Below are 24,440 nucleotides of genomic sequence, written 5' to 3'. Positions count from 1 at the left end.
AACACCCCCAAAACGATTTGAGAATACTCAGTGGTCAAAGATTGCTCAGTGCCTATTGGGGTGGGTGGTAGATGGAATGGAGTGTTCTGAATGAAGGCTAGGCTGGGAGGCTACCACAGTAAACAAGAGGACTGCACACTATGGCAACATTTTGTACACCCAATATCTGAACTTACCAGAACAATTTTAAGGTTCCTGCTCGACTCTCAAAGATTCCATTTCCTGCTCAGAGGAAGCTGCTTACTCTGTCAGTGAACTGAAATAAATCATGAGATGGTTCAAAACTTGCCCACACAGCCCATAAAATGCCGAGAGGGAAATATAACTGCCGAAGCTTTGATTTTAGCTTATTGAAAAGAGGCTGTTTGTATTCTCAGTATTCCCTGCTGAAACAAATATGAAGCATTCCAATGTGAGGAAGGGTAGAATTGGAGCTGACAGTTAGGATTTCTGTCATAAGACAAAGCACTGAGAACCCAGCCACAACCCATTGAAAAGGAAATACCTTTAGCCTGATTGGTCAGGCTAAAGGCCCATCTAGTCCACCATCCTGTTTCTCAGTGACCTATGGAAGGTGTAGGAAACATGTGGTCCTCCAGATGTTTCTGAACTACAACTCCCATCAGCCCCAACAAACATAGATAATGGCCAGGGATGATGGGAGCTGTAGTTCTGAAAGAACTGGTGGGCCAAAGGTCCCCCCCCCAGGAAATCTGAAAGCAGGACCTGAGTACAACACTCCCCCACTTGCAGTTCAAAGGAACTGGTTGAGAGGTATCTCAGCCAAAGGCAGATTCCTCTGAAGGACTTGACATAGTTGCTTGGCATGGCCTACAGGCTGGCACTACAAGCACAGCCATTAGGTGGGATGAGGCCACTGCCTCAGGGAGCGGAAGCCTCCAAGGTGGCACCCTCACCTGCCCCACTGCCTCTGCCACAGGCAGAGAAATGGCACCAGCATCAATACTGATTTCCAATGAGATCTCACCCAAATCGTGTGAGATCTTGTGGAGCGTGCGAAATTTCACCAGCTTCTCTGCAGCTGGCAGAGGTGGTGGCAGAGGCAGGGGAGCATTGCCCGTTTTGCCTCAAATGGCGAAACAGGATGCTCTGCCCCTGACTACAAGTGCCTGAGATAAGTAGGAAGAAAGAATGCAGGGACAACACAATCCCAACTCAAAGGTGATACTTTAGGATCCTAAGTTCTCTCCTATGTCCTGTGGAATCTCTCCTGAGGATGTACATGCAAAGTTGTCCCTGATATTAAAAGGAATGGTGGAAACCTGACCAGTACTGGAGCTCTGATGAAGCTCCATTAAAACCTGAAAGCAAAGCCTTTAGATTTATTACACTCTTGACAGAACAATCAGGTTGGGAAATGTTCCTTCTGAAAAACAAGAAAACAGTAACTTATCAAGAGCACGTTTCCCCTCTGAAATTTCCAATACATAAAATTTTATATCAAAAGGTGAAAAATGAAGCACGGACAACTAATAAGTACACAAAGTACACAAGTGTATTTATTACATTTTTGCAAGCACTTGGTTCTACATTTCAAAAACGCCACCATCAAGCTGTTGGCACATTTATGTACAAAACAGATTAATTGTAATGCCTGCTACAAAGCATTCTTTGTGAAAATACAAACTCTAATACCAGAGAAAAGCCAAAAGCATCAACATCATTACAGGAGTTTAAAAGACACTGTTTTAAAAATCATCACACTGTTTTAAGACACAAAACTGAAACACTACAATATAGAATCGAAAGAGGTTCATAATAGTTTCTGCAGAACTGTAAATACTGGTACTGCACATATCAGAAAATGTTGACCCCGTAAGACAGTAAAGTGTAAAAAAAAAAGGTAAAAAATTATAATTTAAAAAAATCAAAATTAACTAATACTACTTGATGCATAAACATGCCACAAGTAACTATAGTATTACCTTCTACCTACTACAAGAATTGTTAAAAATTACTGATGATGCATGACTAGTAATAGTACAAAGAAGAGTTTTACTCAAGAACTTTTATTAGAAATGCACTTACACTGAGAGAGAATTCACAATGGTCCAATAAGTGCACAAAACTAGCTAGGATTTTTTTTTAACGCTGACAAAAATGTCTTGTCAGGATACATCACTTTAAAAGACACTTTACAGCATTCTTGTAGCATTAGAAATAGGCAAAAGAAAAAAGAAAATTAAAAACACCAATTTTGGTCCAATAATACTGATGTCCCCCCTTTTTTTGTATGGTTTTTCTTTTTTTCTTTTTAATACAGGTACTTCTTTCAGATTAACATTACTGACTTTTCTCTTAATATTTTCTTACTCAAAATAAAGGTTCAAATATATTACTAACACTTCCAAACAATAGGTCCAGTAGCAGCCATTAACCTCACTTTAACATAAGACAGGTAAACCAGTATGTGTGTAGGAAAGCTACAAGCCAAGCTATTACATTTATGGAAGCCTCCTTTAAATATATCACATACAGTATATGTATAGTTCAGACAGGTACAATCCACTTAAATTTTTAAAGCAGGTAAAAAGACTTCTGACTCTTTAAGAGGTTGCTGTATTATAGATATATCACTTTCATAAATGTAGCTAAGCAGCGATTGCTCACATCGGCACATGAACAGCTTCAATTCAGCATAACCATTGTGGGATTACAGCGATCATTCTGCAGAAACCTACGCATAGCTGTATGTAACATTGGTTCTATACACTGCGACTCTTGGAAGGTAACCGCAGAAGGTAATACGCTTTGAAAAAGACAAATGGCCATGCATTACAAGCACCACGGTCTGCATGCTCACAATATAAACATGAATAGCCACCAATGGAACTTTGATAAGAGAGAAGAATACTCTGTTAAGTACATGAAGAAGAATCATACAATGTTAACAAAGATAAGAAGCACTTCTTTTGTTTTGTTTTTTTACCTACTCTTACAAATTTAGAAATTGCACCTTTGATTGTTTAAAATGTTCTCAGGACCCCTCTCTGTCAAGATGCCCACCGGTCCACCTGGCGAGATTTCCAAATCTGAAGGAATGTCAGCAGTGTGCCTCCTCTAGAAATTGTACGTGATGTACCGTGGTCCCTTTGAAGTATACCTGTAGTTAAAGTACTTACCAAAATCCAAACTAAAAAGTATAAAAAGCTTTTTTTTTTCCTTTTCAAAAACATATAAGAAACAATGCAAAAAGGTGCTATGCATAACACATACAAAGTGATTTAAAAAAAATCAAACACATCTCCGTATTTGACAGTAGTTAGTATTCTTGATCTAACAGAAAATCTTGATCTAACGGGAAAGGGCTGTTTCGGGAGCTTTGTAGTAGAGACTGATCACACAAGCTATTAACTAATTAGGAAAACCAAGTGCTGGACAACCAAGAATTGTACAGGGGTGATGTAGATGTCACCCTAGCTATCTTTTGTGAGAAGCACTTTTCATTTCATTTTGTTTTTTTAATGGATAGATGGATGGCCTTTAGTTAAACAACAAATCATTCAATGGTAGAAAGTAAGACAAGGTTTTTTCTTATGTGTATGCATTGAGTCGCTCTTTAGAGCGGGTAGAATGAATGTCGTGGAGCTCTTGCTCTTCCTTTGACTTAATATCCTCATATTTCTGCATTCTGCAAGCATCTTTCACATAGGCCCAGTTGGCGGACAGAACCATAAGGTAGTGAACCTGAGAGAAGAGGGAGAGGGAGAGGGAGAGGGAGAGGGAGAGGGAGAGGGAGAGGGAGAGAGAGAGAGAGAGAGAGAGAGAGAGAGATGCCATGGAATTTCATCACATTTATTTCACATTTCATCACACCAAGCCAGATTCTATTGGACTCTGCCACATTCCAGTCCTTACCTAAAAAGAGAAGAATTGGCTAGAACAGTCTTTGCCAACTCATTGCCTTCCTGATACCTACAAAACTTCTCTGGCTGGCTGGGGCTGATGAGAGTTGAAAGGTTGGGCTGGGACAATGATATTCGCTAAGCAAAATGGTATTCCAGACAGAAGAGAAATTGAAGGCATTGACCATGCTTTATTATGTGCTTGTTTGCACAAGTCTCTGTTTTCTGTGACTTCTTGCAAATACATTCAGTCTGTTTCCATGTTGTTTACAAGTGTCCTTCTTTGTTTCCACTATGCTCACCCTCATTTGCACACCTTTCTTTGATTCAAATGGCTGTGGTTATCCAAACAATTTTGCTCATGATGTCACAGTGCTACAACAGGCAATATCTGTTCATCTGTTCATTATAGCCAGTTGGACAAATAAGGTCAAGGAAGAGGAGGAAGAAGCTGCTGTAGGAACAATCTGATTTCAAAAAGCAGCAGAACAGCATTAATCTTTGGCAAGGTAATTTATTTTCAGCATGCTACTTTCAACTATTTCATGCAGCCCTAGTCATCGTCTTTCTGCTTCCCATAATGGTATCCCTTGCCATTTCTCCTCATTTCTTATCCCTGCTCTCATTGACAAGTCTGCCCTCCTGCTTGACAGAAGTTAAAACAATGCCAAGGCATTTTGAAAAGATGCTTATATGCTGAATGACATTGATCTAGTTTCATTTGATCTACTTTTCATTTGGTTTCATGAAGGAAGGTGATGCTCCACAAGCCAGGCACATAGTCAAGGCAACTTTATCCTACTATGCAGACTTATTCTCATATCTACACTAATTAGTTCTGAAATGACTGTCAATTTCAGGATCATAGAAGCCCACGTGTAGAAGATTGAGCTCTCCTTTTCTTTCAAGCAGGTAGTTTGAGGTTTGTGGGGTTTTCTCTTCCATCTGGACAACACCGTCACTAAAAGGCTCCTGTGTAATTGAATTTTACACTTTTATGAGCAGCTTGCCCTAAAGCTTAAGTGTGTCATGTCAAGGCTTTCTGGATATATACAAGGCAAGGCACTTTTCCTTATTTTTAGACATTGTTGATGCCTGAGTTTGTTTGTTTTTATATGAGAAACTGATTTAATCTTCTGGGCTAGTAGAATTTGAGTCTAAGTCACTTCCCACAGCATTCTTTTCTCTACTTGCATGACTACAAGTGTTAAAAGTCTGTAGAGTGTTTGTGCACAAAAACCTGCCTTGTATCAGAAGGCATGCTCTATCAAAAGAGGCATGAAGGACACAAATTAGAACTGAATTGGGTGGGTTTCAGTTTCCATGCTGAAATCTGCACATTGGATTTTAAATTTTTTTCATTACATTTGTATGCGGTCCTATACCCGTATATCTCAGGGCAGTTCAGTGCATAAATCCAAAAGTTAAACAAACTGCAAAAAACCATCATAGGGTTTCATTGCTTTGTTGTCAAAAGTCCAAATAAGTAACTCCTCCTAAGCTTTGGAAACCAGCAAGCTCTGCAGCTCTTGAGCCTTTCCAACAAAGTTCAGGATGCTGTCCTACCTGACTGACCTGTTGTGGAGTCACTGGGCATGTTGACTAAGGCTGATGGGAATTAGATCCCAACAACATCAGGACGACCAAAGGTACTCCATCCTTGTGGTATAAACTCCCACACAGTGTGACAGGAGTTGTATGACAGTGACAGTCTTGTCTTATCAGTGTCCCCGGCACTGCTTCTTTATACAGGGTGATAAGAAAGACTATATGAAAGGGACTCTGCTTATTTCTGGAGGATGAGGAAGCCACCTCAACCTTTGTTAGATAAGGTCATGGCAGCTACCTTCTGTGATGGCTTAGCTGCTTCTCTGAGTTGCGGCCTGTTGCTTAGTTCAAGGACTGCATAGCTCCTCAGACACATGTTTATTAATTTAAATGGGTCTGCGTAGGAATAACATTGGCTACAAACCAAAATATTCATTTTTAATGCAGCCTTTGGAAATTACTTGCAATTGGCAAGTCTCTGTACTCACAGTCAGCTGAACGATTTGGAGTATTTCTGTGTGCCAAAGTACTTGTTGAGAGAACACACTTTGATAAATTAAACAGTGAAAATGTTGTCTTCTATTTCAGGGTTTATGGCGTATTGACCAGCCTTGCTTTTGGGAGAGCCAAGAGGAAATGAATTAAATATATCATATAATGGACAGAAGAATTTGCACAGCTTTGCACATTCAAAGAAGGAGCTGCTTTGAAGTATTAATTAATCTTTGTTCTGGTCTGCAGAGGTAGCTAAATCAAGTATGGAGACTTGAGCAAGAAAGATTAATGTGAGTTCCAAAGCTCCAAGTTCTGTCCAACCAACCATGCTGCTGTCTATTTGCTGTCTAAACAATGACCGAGACACATTCAACAGCCACAGAACAGGAAGACAGTCATTTTTGACAAGAGGACACTGAAAAACCAATCTTGTCACTATGGAAACTAAAGAAGTAGACAAGTTCAGATTTGTATAAAACATGCAAGAGCTTTATCACTATCTTTTGGAAAATGAAAGATAGTTTTGGTGCAATTGTTGCAGGAGCATAATGCAGCACCTCTTTGCTTCACAACATGAAACTTGCAGACCCCACATTATTTCACCATTAGAAGAAGAGATTTCAGAAATTAAGCTGAATCCAGATATAATCTGTGTACAGTTGGCAGATGAACAATTGAAGATTGATATTAATTAATTAATTAGAGCATTTGTATCCCTGCTTTTCAGCCAAAAAGGCTCCCAGAGCAGCTTACATGAAATCAAAACAAGACACTCCCTATCCACAGGCTTGCATTCAAGCAAATAAACAAACAACACACAATGGAAAGGGGAAAAAGTGGGAAGAGGGGGGGGGAAACCCCCTCAAAACTCAGGGTTTCACAGCAAGTGTGGACTTGGAACCCTCCAGACATTTTGGACTACAATTCCCATCAGCCCCAACCATCATATACTGCCTAGAACTGATGAGGGTTGTAGTCAAAGTGCCTGGAGTGAACCAGGTTGGGTATGGCTGATACCATGCCAGGTTGGGTATGGGATACCATAACCACATCATAACACATTGAGTTTAATAGAACTAGCAGTGTGCTGGGGACCTCTGGTTCCACTAGGAACATGTCCTTACTATATTGGTTTTTCTTCTTATTCCAGACTTGTTATTTCAATACAACAAGGGCTGTACAAATTGCTGATAACCATTATGTTTCCTAGGTTGAAAAAAGTCAGAAGTCTTTTGGTTTCTGTTCCTGTACCAAACAATAGCCATGCACTTCTGCAAAACTATAAGCATGCCTAACTTCTTCTTTTTAATGGTTACATTTTGGCAGTATTAAAATGGTGTGAGGTACCAAATTGGAATTTGTTTGTCGGTCATCAGAACAGATTTTTCATATTTTATTTTGTACATCTGTTACCCTTGTATTTTTGTTTGCTTGTTTGTTCAGAAAAATGCAAAAAGGTCCATATGCATACTGAAGAAGAGATACTACAGATGATCTCTGAATTCCAAAAAGCCTTAGAAATTTAGCAGATCAGAGTGTCACACTAGGACCAAAGTGACTTGGGTTCAAATCCCTACTTAGCCATGAAGCTTATTGGATCAAGTTGGGTCAGTCATGCTTTCATCCTAAGCTACTTCACAGATTGTTGTGAGGATAAAATGAAGTGGGATATGCTCTTCTCTTTCAAAAAAATACTTGGATGACAGGACTTAAAGCTCTTGCTCATTGCATTTAATATTATTCGATTTAGAGAACAAGCATCCCTTATATTCATTGTGAATTTTACCACCAAGGGAAAGGTTTCTATATCTTACCATAGCGATGACTGCGGCTCCAGCCCCAGCAAGTGCCACAATAAACAAATGGAATGTCATGTTCAGCTGCAAATGGAACAAGGGAAACAAGTTGCAAATTGAGGATGCTAATAATAAAGCCCAGGTGGTGCTGCACTGCCATGCATGGATTAAGCAGCCCAACATTCATTCATTCATTTTATTTCTGTGCTACTCCATTACTGTTGCTCTAGGGGTGACGTTCTAATAATACCAATAGTAAGGTCACATTTTGCAAGTACCACTGTGCAAGTACCATCTCAGTATTTATTTATCTGTTAATTATCTCCCTGTGTCGCCCCATACCTGCCATTCGCTGGGCAACTTTTAAAACAATATAAAACCGCGAAGTTGAAAACGATATAATTAATTACCACAGTGCTAAAACATCAGGATAAAACAGAGGAGAGCTACAAGAACATAAAAACAGTAAATAAAGGAGGAAAACCCTATGTAGAAGTTCCAGGAAGACCAGCCACATCAAGCCATTAAAAAGAATGTGAGGGTAAAAGGTATTTGCTTGGTGCTAGAAATGTATTAATGGAGTTGCTAGACAGGCCTTGCTGGGGAAAGCATTTCTTAACTGAGAGGCAACTGATGAGATGGCTCTTTCTTGCTTGTATCTCAGCTTGTGAGGGAACTTGGGAAAGAGCCTCCATTGATTACCTCGGGGCTCAGGTAGGTACATATGGGAAGAGGTGGTCTTTCAGGTATTTATTTATTATTAATATTTATAACCCACACTTCATCTTCTAGGATTCCCAGGGCGGTGAACGCACATACTAGGAAAGGAGTTTGATCATTGTAATCATATTAAACTGGTTTTTTTAATAAAAAAAATACACCCAGCAGCAGAGTCAAAAATGGCCATTCCCACTCATAGACCTCTTCCAAATGCCTGTTTAATCATTTTGAGCTGCCATTTTCTCCACAGGAAGGAAGCTCCAAGGTCATTCCTAATCATTGAAGAGCTTTATGGGTCAAAAAAAAAGCTTTGTGAATTGGGCCTGGAAGCAGACTGGGAGCCAATGAAGGTAATGAAGTATTGGCCTCCAATGCTAATAGCACTCAATGCCAGTTAGTACTCCTGCAGCCATATTCTGTATACAGACTACAGTTTCTTTTTTCTGAGGCAGCACCATGCATCACATGTTAAAGTAATGTAAATGATTTTCTTGATATTGGTATTCTGAAGAAATCAACTGGACTTCTATAAATGGAGCAATGGTGGTATCTGTGAACCTTAAACTGCAAGTAAACTGGGCTCATGACAAGGGAGCATTCCAGATTAAAGCATGAAATTATTCCCTTAAAGTGTGAAAGGAGTGGAAATGTGTGAGCTCCTTCTTTCCACAATGACCAAACTTTTCATACTTTCGCTTACCTCAGTAGATTCACACATCCTGAGGAAATTTTCAGACATTGTGCAAATCTTCTTTTCTTCTCCAATTGTTACAATTCCTGTAATGGATTAAAGACTCAGTGAGCTGTTGACACACATTTAATGCACTCAGACATGGGCTCAGATTGTTTTTAACATGAAAGGATAAAAAACTATTTGGTAACATGGAAATATGAGAACAATTCAGAGTCAGTTTGTTTCTGTGCCCTTAAATTGGGTGCCCTTGGCTCCGGCAAGCCTAAATACATTTTTTATGTATCAAAGGCACACAATACGGGTTTGTAAACACATTTATTTATGGTATTTTAGGCCATTCTGTAATGAAGTTGTCAGAATGGCTCACAACAAGGATGCCTTTGCTTGGTATCGTAATCACAGCAACCTAAGTACCAGACCAGCCTCTGTCTTGAGCAGATTCCACAGGTGGACTACTCTTGCTAAAAAGGCTCTGCTTCCCAAAGCCACCCAGCACACCTTGCTTTGAGAAGTTCTTATGGTCCCAGTCAGGAAACATATAAGCACACAGGTCAACATATAAGCACACCTCAAACTGGACCTGGAAATAGGCTAAGAGCCAGTGAAGATGGTGAGGCAGCAGTATGATGTGCTCATATAACACCACTCCCTCAGTCACTCAGACATAATAAAAACTTACTTGATCTTTGAGGGCTGTTTTCAAAGGCAGTGCCATGTACAACCCATTACAGTAGTCTGAACATGAGATTACCCTGGCAAAGATAACTGAAGCAAGGCAAGCTCTGTCCAGGTAGGGTCATAGCTGGTGCCCCAGCCTATGCTAATAAAATGGCTAAACAATTAACCAGCAATATAAACCAATGCATTAATATCCAAAATATTATGAAACATTATAGGAGCTTAGCTTAATTCTGACCACTAAAAGTCAGCCCAGCCAGGCTCAGATTTTGATGCTTCATTAGCGGGAAGCAAGTATAATAGTTGGGAGGAAGCCACCATGCATTTCTCTACACATACTAATCAAACTCACCATGTGGTCTCACTTTCTCTAAAGGATGCACTTGAACTTAAGGAAGAACGTGGACTATATGTATGGCTCAAGCCATTTGGGACTTGGCAAATGAAAAACAGCATTATCAGGAATTATGTCCAGTCAGTACCAAGATGTGAATGAGAAGATGAAGAAGTGGGTATCATCAGTGGTGGCCAAACCACCACTACCAATCTGGGACCACCCAGCTTCTTGTCCTTCATGAATGATGCTCTAATAACCTCAGCTAATAAAGGGCTCAGCCATAATTGTCTGGCACTCAATAGTTAGAAAGATTGTGGGCCAGTTTGGCTGTAAGACTAAACCATGACAAGCAAGAACGAGCCTTGGATTCATGTATTCCTTCCCTCCTGCCTCTCCACTGCTGTGACCATGGGCAAGATATTAGAAGTTTTAAAACTCTCATTAAACTATGGTTTGTTTGGATGTAAAAAGAAACTGTAGTTTATTTAAAACTGCAATAAATTTTAATTTTATCCTTGCATAGTAAAAGAAGCTAGGGAGCATGCAAGCTCAAGGCTCATTGCTACTAACACACATAGTGCTACAATTTGGCTTAGCATGAAATCTGAAAAGGGACTATGTGTACAATTTACAAGCTGTCATCATTGTGTCCACAAATACTATCTCCTGCACCTGCAAGCAAGGCTGACTAAAATGTGTTCATTTTATTCACTGACATTTGTTGACTAGATGTTTGATCTAGTATTTCTAAAAGTGATGCACGCATTTTAATGAGGTTTGGGGGGAAAATTGATACAACTGATCCACAAGTCATTCACTTACCAAATTGACGGAGGTCCAAGCAGAGGTTTGCCCCTTCCACTAGGGTAGTGTTTTTGCAAATAGTCCACATGTTGAAGTACATGTAAACAGGCAGAGAGGTGAACGCTGTAACGCCCAACCAGGCCAGCATGAAGATATATGTCAGCATGATAAACTGTAACAAATAAGAAAAGAGTGAGACAGAAACCTGACGAATATTTAAGACTATTTTCTTTCCCCCAAAATCCTGCCAGTCATAGAACAAGGAAGAAATTTTATAATTTATTTGTTTGTTTTAATCCCACATATTTATTTATTTGTAAGTAAAAACTTTCCAATACTTTATTGAATTTATCTGATTATAATTCAGGTAAGCAAGCTTTTATGGTTCACAATAAAAGGATCTGCACAAATTACTTCAATATAAATGGATCAGGTGGAATCAAGCTCATAAGGTTTTATAAAAGAAAGACATGACCTGAAGCCAGATGTATCCACAATATAACCTACACTGGCAGAACGGCAGATAAGCCATGGCCAACACATATATCCTAGCAGAACACCACAGATATACTGGCAAAGGGGCTGAAATGGGGTGGAGTAATGGGAAGGGTGTGGGCAGCAAAGTGGAGGACAGGGTCACTGACCTGCCTCCCACAATGAGGGGGCTCAAGGTCACATGATACGTCTCACCCCTGCCTGGTGCATGAGCACTCTCCCAGTGGTGGCAGGACATGGTGGCCCCCTCAATATTGGGGGTGCTTGACTCTCTGTCCACACATATTAAGGGGGCCAAAGCCCCTTCCACCTCCTATAGTTGACACCCCGGTGGAGGAACACATCCTATGCTCTTTCAATCCACAGAGATACCTTCCACTTATGGCAACAAGAATTTACCTCCCAATAATTTCAATGAGAGAAGGGGGAAAATAGCACTGGTGCTAACTCTGCCATGATGGAGCAGATGAAATGGTGGAACTCAGCACCCAATCACAGCACACCACAGCCATTATTCACAGAGGGACTATAACACAGGTTACAGGTTCTCGCTTACCTTGGAAGAGTCACTGCTAGTCAGTGTTGACAAAACTGGGTTAAATGGTCTCGCTCAGTACAAGGAAGTTTCCTGTGCTCATCATTTGTGTTCAGTCCTCCCTCCATGTACCTCCCCCCCCCCACACCTGCCAAATTGTGCTTAGCTTCCTCCTCTTCTCTTGGACCTCCATCACCTCCTTCTTACCCCTTGCAATTGCTCCCTTCCTTTACCTTCTTCCCATCATCCCACCCATTCACTCCATCGCCAATCACTGTTAACCTTCATTCTGCCTCTTCTCCTTATCGTGGCTCCAGCCACAGTGGGCAAAAGGACCCAGGCAGCAGTCATTGCCTGGTGTGGAGAACCTTTGGCTCTTTGGATGTTGCTGAAGTATGACTCCCATCAGCCCCAGCAAGCATGGCAAATGGCTAGGGGTGATGAGAGTTGTTGTTCAGCAACATCTGGAGGGCCAAAGTTCCCCACACCCACTGTAGGCCATAGGAGAGCTACCCTGTAGACATTCCTATTGCCCAATGGTTCCCCTCAGTTTAAAGACCCTTGGCAGAGGGGAAGGGGAGGGCTGAGGTTACAGCAAGCACATATTTTCAAATAGCAGTTGGCTTCCCATCTGAACTCCCTCTCTGCCTCAGGTTCCAGCTGAAGGAAAGTGGTTTATTAATTATAAAGTTATTCCACAAAGTAGGAAAGGATACATCAGAAAAGGAGATGAGATGGCAATTGAGACATGAATAATTTCTTCATTTATATTGTCTGAAATTTGAACATGTGGGATCCATGCAGAAGTTGGTTTTCTAATGGATCTACCACAACATGAAACATAATGTGTATGTGTATGTGTGTGTGTGTATGCATGCACCCATGTGCCTAATATTTATTGAATATCACAATAAGCAAACAATACATACACTCATTTCAAGTCTACAAGTTTTACAACAATAAATAAATGGCAGCATTAATGTTATACGGTCCAGTCAGGAACACCAACTGCAAACACATTTTGCACTAGCAAATCATTGCAAAGGGATATTTGAGAAGCAGCAGTATGTGTTACATCCTTATGCTGATTAACATATGTAATGAAAGGAAAGCATGTCTCAGAAAACATATCCTCTTGAGTTTCACCACTAGCTATGGAAAAGCCCTCCTTCACCTCAGCTTGCTTTGAGTGCTTTTTTCCTACACCTATTTGCTAATAGTCTGGAGTTTTTCCCTCCATACTCATAGAAGCATTGTTTAGACTTTAGAGTATAAATTTTGATCATTGTTTTGTTGATTTCTAGGGAGTCTAGTTCTCTCCTTTTTTGTTCTATAAGTTTAAGTAGTTTTTTAGATCCTGTTTGTTTGTAGTGCAATGTGAGGGCTCTGATGTCTTATTCTATTTTGCCAACTTTTGAGGAGGTTTGTTTTTTCCATATGGGCTGCTACTAGTAGCATTACAGAAGGGTTTGTATGAATTATGTTCTTATTAAATCCCTTGTAAAGAGTGAGTAGAGCTAACACCGAGGGCTGTGTTGGTTGCTGAGGAACATCACAATATGCACAGAGCACATATTAGGCAGGAAGGATTAATTCTGTTTTCTGAAAGGCTGGTGATGCTGGATTTCATTCTACATATTAAGCATTTCAGGGCACTCTGATTCCATGTAGACCCCGCTGTGTTTTAATTGACAACCACAGGATTGGAAAATAACAGTTGCTTAAAATAACCCAGAATTCCTCAACTTTCTTCATCTTAATTTGTTATGTAGCACAAGATTACCATCATTTGGATTAAGAAAACAAGTATGGCAGCAATCTTATGCACCATTCCTTGGAAGTGAGTCTCACTGAAATCAATGGGGCTTACTTTTGAGTAGGTATGCATAGCATTGTGCAGCATGAGAAATATATTGGTGGGTGGGAACTTTTAACAAATAAAAGCAAACCCACTTTTTATTTTTTTATTTTTAAATCCCTATTACCTTTTACGTCTTGTCATTTCCTCCCCTTTCTGTTTTATAGCTCTGTACTTCACCAATATTACTTAAGCAGATGAGACATCTCTGCCAACCCCAGGCACTCTAACTGGAGAAATTACTTGGAAGCAGAGAGTCATTTAAGAATATCAAATTGTAGGCTAAAAATAAAAGGTTGGTCTTCAATTCCTCTCTGACTAAATGTTTTTGTTTCTGCAACCATTTAAACTAATTCTGGGTGCAATGAAAAGATCCCCCAAGTATAGTTAATTATATATTACTCTGCAATTTGTAAAGACTAAAAACACTCCCATTTTGGTGATCCTGTAGGCTTCCATGGTTTGATTCAGAGGACTGAAAATAACATGTTTTTACCATGTGATGCCTGTAACATGAGGAAGCAGACGGGTGGGAACATAGGGTTTAATCACATAATGAGAAGCTACCTTCCCATGTCATCCCAGGCACAACGCAATAAGCCTTTATGTTCCTTGTATCCTGCTCTACTATTCTAAACCATGAACTGAAAAATCAGCAGCCCTTTAAGGCTCCATTAAAAGCTGCCTAATATTAGAATAAGGTAAGGTACGGCAAAGCAGTAATGGCCTAGTGGCTATTCATGTTACATCTTCCATTCATCTTGATCAGCAATAGATGTTGGGCTCTTCCTGATGAACTATTTGTTCAGCATTCATCCTGTTTTAGACTATATCCATTTTTAATGAGTATGGATTCATCCTGATTTGCTTGTGGGATGTTTACAGGTCTTCCTGTTAATCATTTGTTCATTCCTTCCCTCACTTTTAAATGCCTTTCCTTCTTGCTTTCCAAAATGAAAAAAGGTCCTTTTTAAAATTGGATTTGTTGTGCTAGGGTGACAGAGCACTTTCAATTGCACAAACCCAAAGTTCTGGATCTACTTGAATCATTCCTGCAAAATACTGACAGTCTGGAGGCACTCTTTTTTGAATGCCACAGATAATTACAAAGCAAAACAGCAGTTTTGAGCTGCCAACCAGAGATAATCAAAGGATCATATGGGCCACATTGCCAGCAGTTGAACCCAGGCAGTTGAACGCAAGGATTTGTATTCAGACATGGATGTTCAACACATAACTTTTGTCTGAGCAGATGGACCAGCAGCAGACCAGCAGCACAGTGCAAGTATCTAGCAGAATGGGCCCTCACATCCTGAGACCTAGTTTGAAGAATGATGTAAAAACCAGCAAGTTTATTGGATCAGGGCCCTGCTGATGCTTTACAAAAGGGTGCAGCAGGTATAAGGATGATGAGTTGGTGCCAAGCTAATGCTGATACAAAATGTCACTCTACTCAGCACCCTGTTCTGTGGCATTTCTTGGTTGGACAGCTACTTTGGAAACCTTTCCAGAGGCTCATGCCCCGACTCTGCTGGACAGCTCCCAGGCCTTGCTGGTTAGACAGAAAGTAGCAGTGGAAATGGGGCAGTCATGTGGGATAGAGCAAGTGGGGAGTGGATGCAAGGAAAGCAGCCATGTCACTCCTCTAACATAAAAACTGGCCCCCAGGGTCCTATGTGGGACTAGCAATCTAGACTCTGTTTGAGGAAAAGGTTAGTTCCATTAAGTATGTTTCAACCTTGGTGTCATTTCAGTGCCAGGTAAAGACTTCTTTATACTCTCAGGCATTTGACACCTATTTTTTCTCTCCTGTCTGGTGTTCTGCTGCCTTCTTATCTACTGCTGTTCCTATTGTCATGGTTGTTTTAAGCTGCTTTAGATTACGACTGTTGCATACTTGCACCTGTACATTTATACTGTAAGCCATCTGAGGAAAGTTTTGTGATGAGTACAGCATAAATGGGTTAAATCAATAAACAGAGGTGTTTTTTTTTTTATATGCTGGTTACCTAGTGTATATACAGTGGTACCTCAGGTTAAGAACTTAATTCGTTCCAGAGGTCTGCTCTTAACCTGAAACTGTTCTTAACCTGAGGTACCACTTTACCTAATGGGGCCTCCCGCTGTCACTGTGCCGCCGGAGCACGATTTCGGTTCTCATCCTGAAGCAAAGTTATTAACCTGAGGTACTATTTCTGGGTTATCAGAGTCTGTGACCTGAAGCGTCTGTAACCTGAAGTGTCTGTAACCCGAGATACCACTGTAGTGCAATCTCATACTTACCATAAAGCTGGCTGAGGGGTCTTGAGAACAGTGTAAGTGATACTTCATGACAGAGACAGATATACTGGTGGGACAACACTTATATTACCCAAAGTCCCTATGTACACTGGCACAGCCATTCTGTTGATGATTCGCTGCCAGTGAAGAAGAGTGTATGTCAGGGAGGCATGCATATGGTGCATTCAAAGCCAACTCACTTCCCTGACATGTCCTAGAATCTGGTGCAAGAGTACCCACATCCTGATTCCAGCATAGGTAATTCCCTTTCCTTCCCACTTCAGTCAATGGGAGGGGAAAGGAAGAAGCTTCCTCCTAGCCTGCCAACAGCGAAATGGATCTGGATATTGCTTTGCTAGTGGACTTCCCCAGCCCACCTCATAATCAATGAATGCTGCATACCACAATGCACTGCATTTTATGCAACAGTCCTCCCATAATTAGGACTATCCTGCCAGTGTCCACCCTCCTGATCTGCCATCTAGATTAGCAGGGATCAATCACAGAGACTGGCAAAATCATAGCAAGGCTTTCAGGTATGCTGAACTGGTGTGCATGAAATCTTCCACCTGAAAAAGTTGCGAAAAAAATAGAGAACTTATACTGCAGGGTTTTAAAGTGAGGTTTTTTAAAAAGAAAATATGATTGGATGCTAACTGCTTAGGATGAGGTGATAGTTGCAGAACTGCTTACTTACATAAAAGGGGAAAAACAACAATGGCTTTTGGATATGCCTCAGAGCTGAATACAAGTGGAATTTGATTTATCTCAGTCAGTATCCTAAATTAAGAAGACTTGAAGAATTATGTCTGTAGACTAAATTAATTTGTGATTGTTGAATGAATGAATGAACTTTATTGCGGTCACAGACCAGGATAAAAAACAAAAGGCTTCTTGGCCTTTTGGCTAAGATCAAGTGTGATTGTTTATTTATTCAGAGTTAAAGCAATCTTATACACACATATCTGGCAGTACAGTTCACTGAACTTAAAATGACTTACTTCTGAGTAGACATGACTAGAACTGCACAGATAATGTAAGTCTCATTTTATTTCTAATTTTAGTTTCATGCTTGCTCTGGTTTTGAGTAAAAAAAATCCCTCTTCTACATGATGACAATTATTATTAGGTCATTATTATTAGAATACCAACTAATACTGTCATGTAAAACATAGTTATAATGAAATATGTGAAATTACAGCAATTTCTTCTATTGAATTCACCAAGGCTAAATTTGTTTAATACCGTGTTGAAAGGGAAAGAAAGCTGAAGAAATTTACCAGATTGTATGTCAGAAGATCTACATAGCCACTGTTTTGGCCAAGCAACAATATGCCTAGTAATATAAGTCTTATGCACTGTAAAGTTCATTATAGTCAACCTAATTATGGACAGACACCTCTTGGAGCATATTCATGAAGGAACTGATATTCAGAAGCTTAAGGCTTGCAACAGTGGAGGCAGAACCTAGCAATCATGGCTATTAGCCACTAACAATCCTATCCTCCAAGTCCAAGTGTCTTCTGAGTAGACATTCACAGGATTGTACTGTCAGCCAACCTGTAGTTTTTGAAAAAGGATTTTGTTATGTCTCCTGGGGGCAGTAGTTTGACTTAGGGGTCCTACACAGCTTTGTCCTCCCATGCCTCATTACCTTTTCCCTCCACCCAAAGCACCTGCCACCTGAGGAGGTTGCCCCGCTCTGCCTAATGGTAGGGTTGGCCCTACAGATGAGTTTGTGCCTATACAGATGAACATTTCAATCTTCAATTAAACCATTATAAATTACAGCAAGATCTAACTACCGCCACCACAACCTGAACAGCCTTCCAATTTTACAAGGTATCTCCTTGTGAGTTGTTGTTTTGTTTTAAAAAGACAATTTCATTTTATTTCTTGTTACACTAAGTATTAAGAACCTGATAGACATTTTGGGGAGGAGGCTGGGTATACACCCAGTGTGCTGGCCTGCTGCCATCCACATTGTTTCTCTTCTTCATTCCCAATTGTCTCTTCCCTGTTGGTGACAATGTCAGCAGCAGAACTAGCAAAACAGCTAGAACAGGCATATTGGTCAGAATAAGAGTCATTCAGGGTTCTTCCACTGGTACTTCTATTCTCCACCTCTTTTTAACTTTAGGCCAGGGGTCCTCCAGATGTTAGATGCCAACTCCAGCAAACCTGGCTGATGATCAGGTTTGATGTGAGTTACAATCCAACAGCATCTCAAAGGCCACAGGTTCTTCATCCCTGCTTTAGGATTCATTTCCCTTACTCGTTTTCTGTTTGCAGAGATGAAGCATATACAGCAGGGGGTATAAAGCACCCTGAGTCACAGCTTCTAAATTAGGTCCTTCCTTCTTCTTGAAATGCTCATATATTCCCTTCTGCATTATTAATTGATGTCAATGTGATTGATTCTTCCAGGTTTACTTTCCTGCCTCCAACTGTTTTTCATGAGGAAGAAAATGAGAACGATGTGTGGAATGCTCTATTAATAATGAATCAATACGTAGTAATTTATCATACTTCAGTAATATTTGTAATTAAATCTATACAGCGAAGCCTATGTGAACATGATATAAAAAAAAATGTTATGGGAAGAAAAATATATCTGAGACAGTTCAAGTGCCTGCTGCACAATCAATTACCAACTTCTGACAGCATAAGGTTATTGAAAGTTGGGCTTCTGTTCTCTTGAATTAGCTATTTGGAACTTGTTAAACTCCAGCCCAAGCATTTGTGTGGGTAGGTCTGCCTACAATGCCACTGCAATGCTGTTTTGTTTTGCGACAAGAGCCTAATTATTAGCACATCCCACAATAAGCATGCATATATTTGACTTAGGGCTCAATCCCAACCCCCTTTGTCCTGGGCTGGGATGACAGTGGAATGCCTCAGTCTAGCTCTGCCAGCCTCCACTTGCAGAGTGACACCAAATGCAAGGACATGACACAGCCCACGCCTACTAAATGCACCCAGAACTCTATTTCAAAACGCTGGTGAATAGTCCTTAACGGAGATGTGCAAGGTTGCCACAGCAACAAGAAAAATGGTTACCATGCTCACATGAGAGATGTTGCATGCCACAAAAGAGGCATACGAACTCTCTATCTTGTAATCTCTCGATCCTGTTAAGGTAGACAGATGCAGACCCAGTCCTAGGATTCAGTCACAGGTAAATGAAATATTGCTTATGGGTAAATTCTCAGCTGAAAAGGAATGAAAGAATCAGACACGGCAGTCAACAATTTAATTATCATGATGAACCAGAGGGAAGAATGGAATATTTGGTAATTGAATTAGATCCCTTTAGAAAGGACATAAATGGAATGGCAAAGAGAGTGCCTACTACGTAGTTGCAATTACTATATACAAGCAGCTGGGCCTGCGATAGTGCAGTCTACTTATTATAAAGCTAAGTAGCAATCAAGGTGATGAATAGCCCACTACTAGCATAAAAATAAACCTGCCAGCTGTGAGTGAATGTGTAGAATTATACATTCATCTTATGAAGAATGGAGATTCTACTCAAACTCCTAGCAGTTGAAGATTTGGAAGGAAATGTCTGACAGTTGACATCAGAGTCAGCATAACTGTGAAAAGGTAAATCCAAATAAAGCATAGCATAATTCTCTTTGGAAAGTATTCATATTGCATTCTGATTGTTAATGAAAGTAGCCTGGGCAGTCTTGGTGTTGGCTGCAAGTTTTGGGGGGCCCTGGGAGAAAACACCTTCCATAGCTCCCTTAGTTGAAATTCCTATATTGCAGAGGGTTGGACTAGATGGCCCTTGGGGTTCCTTCCAGCTCTACAATTCTATGATTCTGTGCTTAGAGAGTCTACCTCCTCACTACCATTATTATCACCTGCTACTCTTCTTCCTCATCACTTCTATCACCTCCTTGCTTGCCAAGCAGAAAACCAATGAACAGTGGTTTCTACTGGGACTGCCAGGTTTTATGAAAATAAATCACTCATTCTTCATTTTCCTCTTACCCCCTTGGAATATCTAGTTCTACTTATTCCTTTCATGACATCATTATGATGCATCTTCCCAATCTCCCACCTGTGTTACAAATCACTGTGCCATGTAGGGATAATTAAATGGCACCAGGGCAGAGAATAAATTGAACCAGAAGCTATGGACTGGGGTGGGTAGTGATTTTTGACAGCAGTCCTGTTTTTTATAGTTCTGCCATTATTCAGTTGGCAACATGCAGTACTTAGACATATGCTCATTTGTAGCAAGCTATCATGCTTGTTTCAATCCACACATGCAAACACATTACATAAACATTCAATATAAACAAGATGGATGCATTCAAAGCATGTCTCTTTTTCTTCTGGGAAGAAAAATCTCTTCCAATAACCATTAAAAACCATTAAGTGAGAATGTGAAAGAGTACATAAGCAGAACTATGGAAAACCAGAACATTATGTAATTGTATCTTCTACCCAGCCTGCATCGGGTTGCGGGTGGCACTGTGGGTTAAACCACAGAGCCTAGGACTTGCCGATCAGAAGGTTGGCGGTTCAAATCCCCGTGACGGGGTGAGCTCCCGTTGTTTGGTCCCAGCTCCTCCAACCTAGCAGTTCGAAAGCACGTCAAAGTGCAAGTAGATAAATAGGTACCACTCTGGTGGGAAGGTAAATGGCATTTCCGTGCACTGCTCTGGTTCACCAGACCATGACTTAGCCATGACTAAGTCAGACTATGACTTAGTCATCCTGTCCACATGACCCGGAAGCTGTACGCCGGCTCCCTCGGCCAATAAAGCGAGATGAGCGCCGCAACCCCAGAGTTGGCCACGACTGAACCTAATGGTCAGGGGTCCCCTTTACCTTTACCCAGCCTGCATATGCAAATAATAATGCTGAGGCATATATCACTAGGATAATGACACGATTTCTCCATCCAACTTAGCTGACTACAAAATCCCTCAAATTCTGGCAGTCAATATCCATTATCGTCCATATAAAGTTAAGCCAATATGAGCACAACTATGTTAAATATTAAATACATTTCATTCTGTACTCCTAATTTATCTCATATTAAATTTTGGGGCTAGATTGTACCTTAAGAAAGGATGTTAATTTTATTCTACACAAATGAACCTGAACCCAAACTCTGTGTCCACAGATATGACTCTAAACATTTAGGATATAGCACTGAAAAACATGTTTGCTCTAGAATAAGACTTAACTGGGCTATTTTTCCATCTTTGATTCCCACACAAATGGCTTTCTTTCTTTTATTTTCTTTTCTTTTCTTTGTATGTCATTTCAGTATAAGAGTGATTGGCATAGAAATGTAAGCCTTCTGTGTATTATTCTTACACAGCAGTCTGACTGACCTTGTAGGTAGTAGGATCATTTAAATCACCTGGAATATGGGAAGGGCAATAAATAGAGATGCCCAAGTGAGTTGTTGGATCAGCAGATTAACTTGGAGCTGCTTCTTCCAGAGGGCAAGAAAGAGAACTATCAAAGGAGACGGAAGCTGATCAATTATGTGATGAGTAGTAATGCATGACTGTATTAGAAGCCTGTTAAGGCATGCAGTGGTCAAAAAAAGAACCACAATAGATAATAAATGTTGTGGTCCCTTGCAGTGCATACAAAAGTAGACTTAAATCTAGATTCACTACACTGGTTTTCTCCTGCAGCATAAGAGTAGCTTACTCCTATCTTCACAATATACTGCTGATTCAGTAATCTGGCTTGCCCCCCATGCTTCAGGTATACTGTGCTGAATGTACATTTTTTTCCAGTTAAATGTACATTTGCCCTCCTTAAAGCAGGGTGGTCAGACCACTGAAAACTACCTTAGGGGAGAGGTGTCTTAGTGACAACTTCAGTTTATTATTTATTTTACTTAAACAATTTATATACTGCTTATCTACAATCGGTTCTCTTTTTATAGAAAAAGAGGTGCTGGAGCTTAGAGTTTATTGTAGACAGGGATTTCTTTTTTTCCAGCTGGAACTCACCGGAACTCAGTTCTGGCACTTCTCAGGTGGGCACCATATATGAGAACAAAGGAGGTGTTCAAGGAAAGCCCTGTCTACAATAACCTCTAAGCTGTGTAAAAGAGATACAATACAGAAAGGGTAAAAAAATCAGTTAAAACTTTAAAAAAATCAGACTTGAATTAAAATGCTTGCTGGAATAAAAAAAAGAAAGAAAGGCTTTAGTATTTGCTGGAAGTTCAATAGGTAGAGGGCTTGTCTGACCGCAACTGCGAGGGATTTGCACAAAACTGGCCCCACCATCTAAACTCATGGCTCCTAGTGGGTGTGAGCCATGCACCCAAGACATGGGTGTCTCTGACAGTCACTCCCACAAAAACCTCAGTGCTCAAGCAGTAATTTAATGGATTAGGCAGTCCTTGAGGTTCAGCTTTAGCCACTGCTGTAAAGCCACAGAACCAGCTTCCTTTGTGCTCAATCTGGAAGAGAAAGTTCTATGTCTTACAAAATTTAGTGAGTGCGCTTCCCCAGGGGGCTCACTGCACAACTTAAGTACACCTGTGCACACCCTTTGGCTTTGGAGAGCCAAAAGTTTTAAATGTTAAGTAGCAAGTATGCGAAGAACAGTTTTATACCCGAACCCCAAAAACCCATTCACAGAATTTAGGAATCAAAACCACACCCTATGGTATTAGAACTATCTGTTTAACTTCTATCTGCTGTGACAGCCTTGCTAATAACTGAGATTTGCATGCTGCACTTTATCTGAAGAGCACAGGGCTGTTCACAACATTAAAATACAGTAAAGGACACAAAATGCATAATATAAAGAAAAGCAAAAACAAACCAATCACCCACAAACACATTTCAAAGAACATAGAATGTTAATCAGCCAAAGGCCTGGCTTCCCATTCTGAGCATTTGTAAGGTCGTTTTTCTTCAATGTGCATTCTTTTATGTTTAATAAGTTTGAACTTAGAAGTAAAGACCTCGTCACAGTCTGAGCATTTTTATGTACCCAGGAAAGGCATCAGGCATAATTCTCTGGCTATTCTTGGTGGAGTACAAATTTCCCTACTATAAAATACAGTGCATTGCATTTGTCTGCAATACATTTATGATATTACAGTATGCATACAGAAGGCACTGAAAACATTAGTGCATGTGATAAAAAGACACATCTGCGAGTGCAAAGCCTGTTGTTGTTGTTGTTGTTGTTGTTAAACCTGCCTTTCACCATGCATAATTTTGGGGTGCATACATAATATTTAAAAATAAATACAGTAACATATGAATACCATGCAACAATACATCAAATCATCTTCGTAGTTATTTCCATCTTTGTTTTCATTTCCTGTTCATAGTTCTGTCTTTTCGCATCTTCTCGTTCTGAGAATGTTATGTTATCAACAATTACTCAACAGATACAGTTATTGAAGAGTTCAATTCCATTGTAGAAGTAGGTGTTCCAAATAATTTGTCCAAGCAATATTCCGATACAGGTCCAAGACCTCTCTTAAAATGGGATTACTTCTCATTGTTGTACTGAATCCAAAAGGAAAATCATCCAGTATTGAAATACAAGCCATTTCTGCTTCTATTCATCAAACTTTGGTTAATATCCCTTAAGCACCACAAAAATAGTACTAAAAGATACCAGCTTATCATGTTAAATTGATGTGAATACCTCAAAGGAAGATTTATGTGGCTGATAGAAAGCTATTCTACAGACAGAGATTGAAATCTTATTAATGATTAAGAATTTCTGCAAGCATATGTGTAAAAAGATAATAAATAACTTAGCAGTAATGGCAAAGCAACTGCGAGAGTGAGAACGTTACACAGCCATTGTCATTTTGGGAACATCAATCACAAGAAGATGGTCAGTTACCAGCAGAGAAATCCAAAGTGTTTATTTTGCAAGCTGTTCCTGGACTAATCACAATGAGTTATGTACTGTGAAAAGTATGCTAGTAAACAACAGTAGAATCCTGAACTCCTTGAAGAAGTGCTGATAAAAATATTTATTTGTTTTATGGTTATTAATTTATGAGATTTATATCCCATACTTCATGAGATGACCTCTGGGTGTGTAGCAATATATAAACCTAAAGCATAAAACACCATATACAATTCAATCTAGAATTTCAATCAAACAAGCCATCTGTCAAAATAAATAACACACAGGCAAATATCTCAAAACTCAAAAGGAAGAAGAAGGGTTTCAGCTGGCACTAAAAGATGGAAAGTGTTGGCACCAGTCAAACTTCAGTGGGGAGGTTATTCCACAACCAGGGCGTCATTGACAAGAAGACCTACCTGTGAGCCACAGATCATGAACCTCTCTCTTTAATGGTTTTAT

General features: G+C 40.0%; 1 protein-coding gene across 3 annotated transcripts in view; it reads right to left on the bottom strand.

Moving 5' to 3' along the window:
* Positions 1-1,494: 1,494 nt before the first annotated feature.
* GPM6A (glycoprotein M6A) overlaps positions 1,495-24,440 on the bottom strand; it is a 176,762-nt gene continuing 153,816 nt past the window's right edge. For all 3 annotated transcript variants that reach the window (XM_083756005.1, XM_083756003.1, XM_083756004.1), the window contains 4 exons: positions 10,957-11,110; positions 9,126-9,202; positions 7,724-7,789; positions 1,495-3,708 (listed from right to left, as the gene is read on the bottom strand). In XM_083756005.1, the coding sequence (XP_083612131.1) occupies positions 3,556-3,708; positions 7,724-7,789; positions 9,126-9,202; positions 10,957-11,110 (450 nt within the window). In that variant the 3' untranslated portion in view covers positions 1,495-3,555. The remainder of the gene's footprint in view (positions 3,709-7,723; positions 7,790-9,125; positions 9,203-10,956; positions 11,111-24,440) is intronic.

This window comes from Podarcis gaigeae, assembly GCF_964106915.1.
Source record: "Podarcis gaigeae genome assembly, chromosome: 9".
Lineage (NCBI taxonomy): Eukaryota > Metazoa > Chordata > Lepidosauria > Squamata > Lacertidae > Podarcis > Podarcis gaigeae.
Note: the sequence above shows the minus strand (reverse complement) of the source record. Positions and strands in the feature narration are given on the sequence as shown.